This window comes from Acanthopagrus latus, chromosome 15, assembly GCF_904848185.1.
Source record: "Acanthopagrus latus isolate v.2019 chromosome 15, fAcaLat1.1, whole genome shotgun sequence".
NCBI classification, from domain to species: domain Eukaryota; kingdom Metazoa; phylum Chordata; class Actinopteri; order Spariformes; family Sparidae; genus Acanthopagrus; species Acanthopagrus latus.
Genome location: NC_051053.1, coordinates 2,487,578 through 2,499,427, shown reverse-complemented (window position 1 = coordinate 2,499,427; position 11,850 = coordinate 2,487,578). Strand labels below are relative to the sequence as shown.

Sequence of the window (11,850 nt, the reverse complement as noted above, 5' to 3'; positions counted from 1 at the left end):
CATTTGGCCATGATGGAGGTAAATAATCTATAACATAAATTTAAGGACAGATACTCGTCTAAATGACCCACTTTCCATTTTATCTTTGCCTTCTTTTGGTATTGCCGAGATTAGCGCTTCTTTCCAACTGGGAGGCATTTGTGCCTTTTTTTTTTTTTTTTTTAAGCCCAGTTTAGTGTGGGGAGTATAATCAGTGTTAATTCATTCTTTAATTCCTAATATTTCTGGGCCCGTATTCCTAAACATTCTGAGTATCCTCTCAGAGAGCTCCTAACTTAACCTAAAAATTCCTAGCAAGGAGTCTTAGCTTAGGAGTGATTCCAGAACATTCTCAGAGAACTCTGAGCAAGGAATGGACAGAAACTCCTATCTTAGTGAGGAGGTGTGGTTGACTCTGTTGCTAGGTATGAGTCATTTCAAAAGCTGTGATTGGTTGATCCTAAAAGCTAGATAAAAAATATACTTTTGGTGATAATGGGCAAAGGATAAACCCTCAAATCGATCAAACTTAATCATAGAATCTAACCTTATGAAGACTGTGTAATTGTAAATAATATTTCACATAAAAGAAAATATCTGTTAAATGTAATAGTAAGCTATACTTAAATTATCCTAGAAAATGTGTGAAAACTTAGGCCCACTTGCACAGTATTCACATAGTGATAGTTATATTTATTTGCTTATATTAATTGCCATGCTGGTCATTTTTGCACTTTCAACATTTCAACATTATCAAGGGTAAAATGGCTCAGCTTTCATCAATCTCTGTGATTGCTGACCGGCCTATAAGAAGCAGCGTTGGCTGGCTTTCAAATCTACCACAAACCAGTGAACAGCAATGGAGAAGAAAAGAACAAGGAAACCCAACTGGACAGAGGAACAGTGTTTGCTTCTGGCTCAATTGGTCAATGAGCATAAAGTGTTTTGAGAGGTAAATTTTGCCACAGTGTCACAGTACAAGCCAAGAAGCAAGCATGGGAAACATAGCACAACCGATAAATGCCTCCTTTCCACTGGTTGTGCGGACAAGTGAGGATTTGAGAAGCGGTGGTATGTGTTGCAGTCAAAAGCAAAAGAGGAGATAAACGTGTATCTTCACGCACAGGTGAGTGATAGGCATTTAAATGAACTTTGCCAGCAGGTGTAAGTAAGTGGTATAATTATTGTGTACATATTGGTTACTAGATTTCTTTTTAAGGGGTGGACCACCTGCTAGGCAGCTGTTGCAGAAACAGTGTCTGATATACTGGGGTAGTCAGAAGTTAGTACCACCAGGCTGAGGGAAGGCATTGACTCTTCAATGATGCAGGCCATTGAACTGCAACAAAGATAGGACAAACAAGTTTTCACACATCAACAGGCAGGAAAACAAAATATCAAGAACAGTGTTTATTCATTGCAGGAGCCATTTCTCATATCTCTTGTGCATGCTCATTCTACTAAATCCCTCGGCCCCTCAGGCTTGGCCCCCAAATAAAATAAAAACTCTGACCCCTCCGCTCCTTCCGGAACATTGTATATCCTATGCTCCTCCTGAGATCTCCCCTGTTGTTCGTGTAGTTTATTTTCTTGTCGGTTTATCACTTGTCATATTGTTTAACACCTGTTCAATATTTTGAACGTGGCCTTCAATCTTCTCAATTTGCGTCTCTGCCATCTCAAGTGTAACTACCCACCTGAAACCAATAGTAGTGGGTTGCTGCTACCGACCTCATGACGCAGATGCTGACTACCTAATCCAACAATGTAAAATGTACACTGTAAAATGTTGGCATAACCAATGTTTCAATACCCATACTACCACACTATTTAGTCCATCCATCCATCCATCTTCTTCTGCTTATCTGGGGCCGAGTCGCAGGGGCAGCTGCCTGAGCAGGGACATCCAAACTTCCAAACTGTAAATTAAAACGCCTGTGGAACAGCATTCACACACACAATGGACACTCGTGAAGGGAGGGGGGGCACCACCAGGGACCACAGCACCTAACCAAAACACACAAAACAAGTTAAAACATGCAACAGGGTGCAACACAAGGCTGGTATGACAAAACAATAAAAACGAAAATATAAAAGTACAAAGAACACGAAATAACAATAATAACGTGCCCTTTAAATGGCTCAGGAGCAGGCAGCTTTATGTAATGTAACAGAGCCAAAACAGCAGCGTGGATCTTCAGGAAGGATGGCTGGACACAGGCCAACCATTCACCATGGCCTCTACAAGAAGGCACACCACTATGATTTAGCAAACATATATACATCACTAAAATCGACATCTCTAGAAAAATGAATTCATACATACCACGATGCGAAGCTACAGTGATGCCCCAGAGCGATGGAGGGATAACGGCTCGTGCTGCGGGTCAATCACTCAGCCACACCAGAACACAAAGAATATTAAGCTGGGAACTGAGCGACAGAGCTGCTGGACACACAACTGTGAACTTACTGGAAGGAACAGGTGAGCGCATCCAGGGAGGGAATCTGGCAGAGCGCTTCGTCTCCCACAGCCCCAGCAGCCGCTTGCACCACAAAGAGCGGAGATCACGTCACCAAAATGCCCATTTCTGCACAGACGCACAACGGAGGACCAACAGAGAGCATCACCTGAATGAGGAGGATCGTACACCTGCAACAGCCACGCTGAACCACCGCGATGACCAGGCAGCAGCCACCGGAGGCAGAGGAAGGGACAGGTGTGTCTACACCTTTATATGTAAGGGTGCATTGTGCCGCCCCTCATTTAAGATACCCAGTAAGTTGGCACAGTGCCATATAATGGCAGGGAGGGGGACGACCTGTCACATGTGCGTGATAAAGTCTGTCAAACGTCTGCTTGAGAGGGGGCCCCAGCAGCTCAGTTGGTAGAGCGCGCATCCTGTGTACAGATTCCCTGTTCTCGCTGCAGGAGCCCAGGCTCAGGTCTGACCCATGCCTCCCAGAGGATTCAGGCAAATCAAATAATTTGATTTAAAATGATTTCTTACACTAATAGCAAAAGGCTCCAAAGCAAATGCAAATAACAGGCTCAGAGGGCAATCTAGCTGCAGGACTATTGTCTGAGGCCATCGCAGGGGCATGAAGCATTTCGACCCAGGAAGCAAAGGTATCACCAGCACTCATCTAGCAAAGCATACATGTTATTTATGTAGCGCCAATTCACAACAAAAATTAGCTCTTGAAACTTTTCATTTGGAGCAGAAAACCAACATTTCCCCGAATTAACAAGCACTTGGGCACAGTGGCAAGGAACAAATACCTTTTAACAGGCAAAAACCTCGGAGCACTCCCCAACTCAAGGTGCGTAGACCGGTTGGGTTGAAGAAAGAGGTAGGTGCAATAATCATTTATAGCAATTACTATATGAATTTGAATGATATGGCTACAAAACTACAATAGTCTATGATTGTAATAATAGTTTCAATGGGATTCGAGTAGGACCTCAGAAGCCAGCAAACCACAATCTATGGGAACCTGAAAGACTCTAGGGAAGAAGCCAAGTTACTGTCATTAATGAGGAAAGGGTGAAAGGCAATCTGAGATAAAAGGTAAAGGGAAATGATTCACCTTTGATTTTTAAATATAAAGTGTTATGGTGAAATTATTATTTGAATAAAAATGGACAGGGTGTCAGTGCTTTAACGAGCAGAAGAGTGCTGAGCTGAGACAACTCAGAGTAAAGAGGGCCAGGAGCACAAGGTAGAAGACATGATGTGCCCCATTTCCTCTTGTATTCAGTTTATACAATTAGTGTAAATGTAGTTGTAGGAATATGTCTGAGACAGACAAATGTGCTTATATTTTCCCTTGGCAAATAAATCTGTTATGGCTTGCTGTTACACAGACAAATAACAACACCAGTGGATGTCATTTCATTCTGGACATCTACCAGACAAGACTGTTGCAGTTCTGCTCGTCAGAAATGCTGTGTACTTGGTCATCCTGGAGTACACGTCTGCCTCCTCACTGCAGCAATGACAAATGGTGATAATCCACCAGGCCAGCAAAAACAAGATTTTCAGCAGGTGGTAAGTTACTATACATTCATAGCTATCACATTAACTCAGAGGTAGCAGGCAGGCCTGCAGATTCCCTAGAGGATGCAGAAGTACTCCTACTGAAGAAAGGCAGCAAACCTTCTATATGGTAACTAGTCCAGAGGAAAAATGGTTCACTTTGTCTTAAAAGCATGAAACGTGAACATTTCTCAGAGATGGAGCCACCGCAAAAATACGTCATGGCGGCCATGAAGTGTGTTTTGCGTCATATCTCCTAAACCAAACATGATAACAAAGAAAATGTTATGTCTACCCCGACGTTTTGATGGTCAAGAATTACACCATATATCACAATTAAAAAAAGTCACACCGGCCACAATGTCCATTAACATGGTGACACGAGTACTCGTTACTACATTATTACATGAGTACTGTGTAATCCTGGATCAGACCACTACAATCAAGGTCTGCCTTCATTTTTATATCAATAAGTCAGTTAAGGCAGAAAGTAAAAAGGTCATTTGGCTTGGCATGGGGTTTTAAACTGTACAGCTACAAAGTTTCATGCTTTTATGAAAAGTTAATGATTCACCTCCAGTTATGACTTATGATTACACTATTTTTCAGTTCCTACACAACAGAAAAAAAGCAAGCATTCAAAGTTTTACATATTTTAATATTGGATGCCAAACAGACATGGTTTACATTCCAGCGTGGTTGCATGGATATAAAAACATAATTACAAAGTGAGTCCTTGAATTCTTAATTTCTAGTCTGATCTACTCTTATTCTCAGTTGTCACATGATAAACATTCACTATGTAACTTTTTCAGCCTGTCCTCTTCAGAAAAATGACAATGGAAGTCAACAGTACAATGTGTTTATTGTGACCCGTACTGACACCTGCTGTTGACTCCTGTTCTCGTACTGTAGGAGTTCTAGATGGGCGAAGATGTCTTTCTTCCCCCCCCAGCCACATCGCAAAATACAAGCCAGTTTTTCACTAATGTCAACAGATCAAATGTAAACATAGCTTTAACCTACAGGTTAAGCTTGTGTTAGCTCTTGCAAACTGCTATTCCATGTACCAAGAACTCTATCTCTTTTTCATGTATAGGCCTGTAAAAAGTTCCATAGTGTACCTTTAACACTTGATTTAAGGGTATTGAATAATATTCAAGGATTCTGACTGGCGTAAGAGTTTGTCTGATTACTCTTTACAAATGAGAGGCCTTCAGACCGACAGCTTCGGGTCTTTCTTAGGTGGATGCCTGTTGTAACTGATCACGCAGCCTTCCACTCAGCTCCTGTATCTCTGTGATGAGCTGCTCCAGAGCAGCGGCACATTCCTGCAGCTCAGCGTGGATCTGACCTGTGGCCACATCTGTGTGCTTTTGCTGGAACAGAAAACATGTTACATTGACTTAATGCACTGAAGAATCACATTGTTAACATCATTATTATTTTGCTCATTACCAGACGGTGATTTTGATGTTCTGTGTTCCAAGTGAACAAGGAATACTGGGCTGCCTTGACTGGTTAGTGTGTCATAGAATATCTATCAGTGAGTTGAATAGTGTAGTGAGAAATCTGCTTAATTCTCCAGGGTGCAAAAGACAAGATCAGCCATTTATCAACTTATGAAACTTGTGAACTTATGCCAATGACAATCTAGGAAAATACTGGCCATGGCGGTGCCCGCCATTAAAATCCTTCACCATGAAGCCTCATGTCCTCATAACTTGCTATCTCGGCCAAATCTCCCAGGAATACAGAGGGAGTTGCCCCGAATAGATCTGTGCATCAATACTGTGTCATATCCATTGCACCACCCACTGGACACAGGAAGTCAGACAAACATCATTCAACTGACATGACGTTTGCTGCTCGTTTCCTCCCCAGCATCACATGAAAGTAACAGGTGAGCGTGCAAACCGACGGTGCCGCAGCCTGGCGTAACTGCTGGCCACTGTGGTGCCGTCCATTTAAATCCCTCGCCATGAAGCATCAAGTCCTCGTAACTTCACCATACAATGTCCTATCTGTGCCAAATCTCTCAGGAAGGTAGAGGGAGGCGCCCTGCATATATCTGTGCATCGGAACTGTGTCATATCCATAGCGCCACCCACTGGATACAGGAAGTCAGACAAACATCATCCGACTGACATGACGTTTACTGCCTGTTTTCTCCCCATCTTGACATGCAAGTAACAGGTGAGCGCACAGTCCGACGACGCCGCAGCCTGACATGCACGTCCTGCGAGGGCCCTTTCATCGCTGCTTGCAGCTTTAATTCAGGATTGTGTCTACATCTGTAGCCACTCTTCCACTCTTATCTTTTCTGTTTATATATATGAATTCATATACTTCAAATTCAAAGTTTCTTACTTCATCAGGGTTGAGACATGTTTCAGATATGGCAGTTGTGTGGAACGTTTGTGACTTCAGTCATCTTTGATGTTGTTGAATTTTGCGTTCAGGCTTCTGTAGTTAAAGTGAATTACTGAAGTTAAAAAACGGTCATTATTCAGCTCATATTTTTTAATATTTGCAGCAGGTCTCCTGAGATATCCTCCTCTGATTGATTGGTGCTCACTGCCTTCCATTGGTTAGGGTAATATCTGCGGAAGCCAATCAGAAGCAGAGAAGGGCCTCAAGCCCGGCAAGCAACAAGTGAGGAACTACATTGGTAGCAAGACAAATCTTAGTGTTCACCTGGTGAAACCTGTGCAGACGAGGATGATAGTTAAGTTAGCACTAGCAAGGACACGCAAAACAAAGACATAGAGATTTAACTTTTTTCCAGCCACAACCTCGGCAAGGTCTAAGGTTGTCATGGCATCTATGGCCTGTTTCATTGCTATGACTTATAGTCTGCCTGTGAACGTGTTGCTGTAATTAGCTGTATTCTGTGACTGCTGGTAGTATCACACACTGGTAACTGTCATTGTCTACTGAAATCATGTACTGAATTGAACCATACTGCACACTGTTTACTGTCTACTGACAGCTGCAAAGTGCACACTGTTGAGTTAATCTAAGTTTTGAGTTTGTTATCATTAGTTAACATTTGTCTGATTGTTAATCATACATGGGATTTTATACGCTGATTATTAAGAGGAAGCAGAAGACAAAGTCAGGGACATCTAGTAAAGAGAGGTCCGATGCAAACACATCAAGCTCAGAAAGACCCTGCTCATGGAGATCTAGACAACAGGACAGTTGTTCCTCAGAACAGGATGAGACAACAGCTGTGTTTTTTATGCAATAAGGTATAAGGCAGATTACGATAAAGATGTACATAATAGTAAGATAAATACATTTTCCTGGTCTATGGAAATGTGTATTTAAATGTAAGCAATGCCACTTTTATAGAATTGATTCTCAATCGTAATATAAAATGAATGTCAACTTGAAACAAAGAATTATGTCATATTGTACCAAAACCAGATTGAATCGAATCTTAAGATCATATTGGATCAATCCATGATAAAAGGAATTATCCCTGAATGTATTGGAACATCGCTGCTTTCTAGTGCTCCTCTGTAAAAGCTGCCAAGAATCTGGCTCTGAGATTGAGCCTTCTGAAGCTTCCTCAGGCAGAAGAAATGGCATAAAACATGTAACTAATAGCGCTGCCTGTTTCAGGTAGATACCTCTTGTGTCACCGGAATTGCTGAACTGCTGCCACTCACATGAGTGTGTGTCAACACAGACAGCGTCACTATTAGGGCTGGGTATTGTTAACAACCTCACGATTCAATTAGAATTCAATTTCGATTCTCTAGGTCACAATTGGATTCAATATCGATTCAATTCAATATTGACTTAAGTGGTTCCATATTGATTCAGTAATAAGTAGTAATAAATAATTCATTAGAGTACATGTTGATAATTTTCTTATTAAAAAGGAATCTTAAATTATAAATCTTTCCTCTAGGAAGTTGTAGTTCGAATTGAAATGTAAACAAAGGTACTCGATGTGTTTAGTTATAAAATAGTGCAACCATAGTTAAGCTGAGAAAGTGCCATAGTTTCTGGGACTGCATGGTACATTTTTGTCTGACATAAACAGACATAACCTCGGTCCCTCCGGCTAGACGCGAGGGGGTAAAACGTTGCCACTGAACCTCCCTCTCTCCCCGGAGGAGAGTGCTACCCGCGGGTGCACGGTGCAGCAGCCAGGGTGAGACCGGCTGTGCTGGGAGTTTACTGTCTCCGAAAGAGCGGTGCATCAGACATCGACTACCCAGAAATGACTCTCTGTCCAAAAAAGGGACTGACATCACGGTTATACTCTCAACTAATGTCTCTGCCATGACCATGACCTTTCAAAAATTAAGAACGGGTGGGATGGTGAGTTGATGATTGAGTTGTCGGACTGACACTGGGAGGATGCACTACAAAGGATTAACTCATCCTCATCCTGTGCATGTCTGGGGCTTATTCAGTTTAAAGTAGTGCAAAGGGCTTATTTCAGTAGGGCTAGGTTAGCAGATATATATCCAGGAACGGACAGGAGTTGTAATAGATGCTCCCTCTCTCAGCTGATTTAACACACATTGTGGTTGTGTCCCCGTCTAAATCAATATTGGTCATCTGTTTTTCAAACTTTATCCAAAGTCACAAAAATTCAAATTAAGTCCTGTCCGTTGATTGCAATATTTGATATTCCAAAGGAGAGTTTAACTTTACCAATCAGACAATATTGCCTTTACATCACTTCTTGCCTGTTGTAGAATCTACTCCACCAGCAGTGGCCGCATGGTTAAGTTTTATTTTTTCTTAAACTAGAAAAAGTTAAATTCACGTTGAAAGGGTCAGTCCAGAAATTTTACTTAAAATGGCAAATCTTTGTGACATATTTTGAGAATCTTAAAGTATGACCTGAGACACCGTTTAATTTCATATTTTACTTCTTCCTCTCTCTGTTTCTTTTTTAATTTTTTCTATATATGTTTATTCAAATCAATGTTCAACTACCTTAGAGTGGTGGGAGCTGAGTAGCCTGACTGACAACTGTCAAACTGTGAGTTTAAAGCCTTGGTAACCAACTGGTGTCGAAATGTGGACATGTAGTTGTGTGCTTGTTTTCAGACATCAGCTACCCGCCTCTGCAGCTCCGACGGTGTTTCTGTGGCGCATCACTCTCCGACCCTCCAGCTGCTGGAGGAGGCGATGAGGAACAGCGAGTAGTCGGCAGCCGCTGCTTGTCTGAATCGATTCAGAGGACTTTATGAATCGATATTGAACTGGGGGAAAATATATTGCAATGCATTGATGCATCGATATTTTTACCCACCCCTAGTCACTATCACACCTCATCCATTGTACATCCTGCCACTGTACATTAGCCAGAGGAAGGCTGGGGAGAGGAATAGCCTTAGGTCCTAGTCGGGTCAGTTTAGCTCTGATCCCAGCTCACTTTCCTCTATTTCTGGTGTGACTTTCTGTGATGTTCTGTCCCACTGGTCTTGCTGGCTGGTAGCAGATTGCATATCTTACTTTTCAGATGGTGATGGGTGTATTTCTATCGTGGTCACAACTCCAGCGCCTTCCTTGTTCTTTCTCTCTCACTTGATGCCCTCTACTCCTTTACTCTTATCCTCAAGGGCTCCTCTCCATCTCCCCTCCACGGGGCTGTCTGCCCTCGAGATCGTTTCTTCTGGGCCTAACAGCTGCTGAGAGCTGCAAGCTACATTTGCAGCAGGCCCAAATAACTTATCCTCACTGCAGCAACACAAGGCCCTGCCAGTATTCCAGATCTGTTTCTTCCTCTGCCGACTTTCATCCGACCTTGCGCGGCAAGTACAGCATTCAAGATTGGAATCCCAACCTTCCCCTGCAACCACCAGCACCTGTTCTTCAAAGACTGGTAATGTTGAACTGGGCCTAGATAGCATAGCATAGCATAGCATAGCATTGCATGACTAAGCACAGGACTTTTAACTCTGGTTGATATAATGCATATGTGTTCAATGTATGCACTTGTTCACTTCTGGGTGTTAATGTGATCTCAGGTCAGGTTATTGGTAGTTTGCTTTCCTAGAGGGCTAATTTGATGTTAGTCAAATGATGCTTCACACAGACTAAGGATCTTTGCATGCAGCTAACCAACTTCTCAAACATGGTATGCGTTTTCATCTTTGTGTTAAATAAAAGACCTTTTAGCCTTCAAGCTGTCTATTTAATATCGTACAGGAGTGAATGTTGCCAACCTCTACACTGTCAAGAACTCCAAAACCATTCAACCATTACAACTGTTATGGTAATTTTGGTTGTAGTTATTTATTTAATTATTAATCAGAGTTGTAAACAGTGTAGTAAAAAAAAAACAAAAAAAAAAACAGTACCTTTTGAGACCTTTTTAATACATTTGCTATATTTTCCCTTCTTCAAGGGTGGTGCCCCGAGGTGATCTAATGTAAATTGGATCTAACAATATGTCATAATTAATAATTATCCCTGATAATCGTTAATTATCATTGATAGCCAAATTTAAACCAAAACTCCCATTGATTGTTGCATAAACACGACTTGCCTCGTTTAATGCAAGGCCCAACTTGTAATACCCTTAACACATTTTAATATCATAATCATCTGATAGACAGACATGGACAGATAACGTTCCTTTTCTTTAAACAAACATTTTCTGTCTTTCACACTTCATAAGGGCTTGCTTGGGTCATGTCCCTTTCAGTTATAATGGTATCTTAAAGGATCTGCAATGGGCACCAGCACCCCCATTCTTTCACCGCTGCTTGCTTCTGAACTTTGTATTGGTTATAATCTGAATGGCCCTTTTTCTCTCAAGCCTGGAGAACAGGATATGCCTTGAAAACAATTCGAAATGTGGACACATCACAGCATGCTTTTCAACTTTTCATCAGTCCATTTTTGATGAGCTTGGGCCCATAAAAATGCATTTTTTCTGAATGTTGTACAACTGTGTCTACTGACAAGAGTTTTCCTAATTCATCTCAATTTTTTTTGTGCTGAAGGATATAAAAAGTCATGGAAATTCATTGTTATTTCTTAGGCAGATATCTGCACTATGCTGACTTCGAGGTTTTGTTTCATTGTTTGATACATTACTTGTAGTTTTTTAGGTTTTATGAAAACCTACAAATTCTTTCTTGGTTTCATTAACCAAAAACAATGCAAAGTTGCAGATTGTATTATTATTATTTTTTTTTACCATCTAAAAATCTAATATCAGTTTGATATGAATCCATACCACTCACCTGGTATACAGTTTTCATAGTATTGTTCATTGATTCCTGTGGGTGAAGCAGTGGGTTGGCTTCTTAACTGGAGTTCAGACTCATCATATTTCCTAACTATAAATCATTCAACAAAATCCACCTCTGAATGACCTAATGTGTAAATCTTCATGTCAATCATTTGTCTTTTTTAACTCAAAGATTTGGAATTTTGATGTACTCTCATGAAAATGTTGAGCTTCCTGCTGCCACTGCTGTTTACTTGCTTGTTGCTCATTACTGAAGGAAGTTAAGCTCAGTTCTACAGTAGAACTATGGAGCCTGAACATGATACTTCATTGCCTTTAATTTATGTTCTGTTGCCAACAGCACTCTGCTATATATTCTGTTTTGTTTGGAATTATGGAGGGTGTCAGATATGTCTTCAACATTAGTTGCCAAATGTATGGTCAATATTATTCACAGATTCTGAAGCAGTTCTGTTTACACTAAAGATAAAAGAAGAGTCTTGGTGCCATGAGTCATGGGGAAGGTAATGCTGGCACTGCTATACAGTCCAGCAGTGGACTGTTATTTGATGATGATAATAGTAACAACAACATTTATATAATAGTACATGTGGGCTT

At 41.2% G+C, this 11,850-nt stretch overlaps 1 protein-coding gene and 2 long non-coding RNA genes across 3 annotated transcripts in view; all 3 read right to left on the bottom strand.

The window, feature by feature from the left end:
• Positions 1-680: 680 nt before the first annotated feature.
• On the bottom strand, positions 681-2,693 carry LOC119033133. Its single transcript, XR_005079173.1, has 3 exons — positions 2,306-2,693; positions 1,793-1,986; positions 681-1,318 (listed from the first exon to the last, which is right to left on the bottom strand). It is a non-coding gene; the product is annotated as an uncharacterized LOC119033133 (long non-coding RNA).
• A 1,963-nt stretch (positions 2,694-4,656) lies between these two features.
• Positions 4,657-11,850, bottom strand: part of ttc27 (tetratricopeptide repeat domain 27) — a 56,790-nt gene continuing 49,596 nt past the window's right edge. Inside the window, exon 20 of the mRNA XM_037122769.1 lies at positions 4,657-5,398. Within this exon, the coding sequence (XP_036978664.1) occupies positions 5,261-5,398 (138 nt within the window). The 3' untranslated portion in view covers positions 4,657-5,260. The remainder of the gene's footprint in view (positions 5,399-11,850) is intronic.
• On the bottom strand, positions 7,914-11,845 carry LOC119033132. The gene is made up of 2 exons (XR_005079172.1): positions 11,246-11,845; positions 7,914-10,834 (listed from the first exon to the last, which is right to left on the bottom strand). It is a non-coding gene; the product is annotated as an uncharacterized LOC119033132 (long non-coding RNA).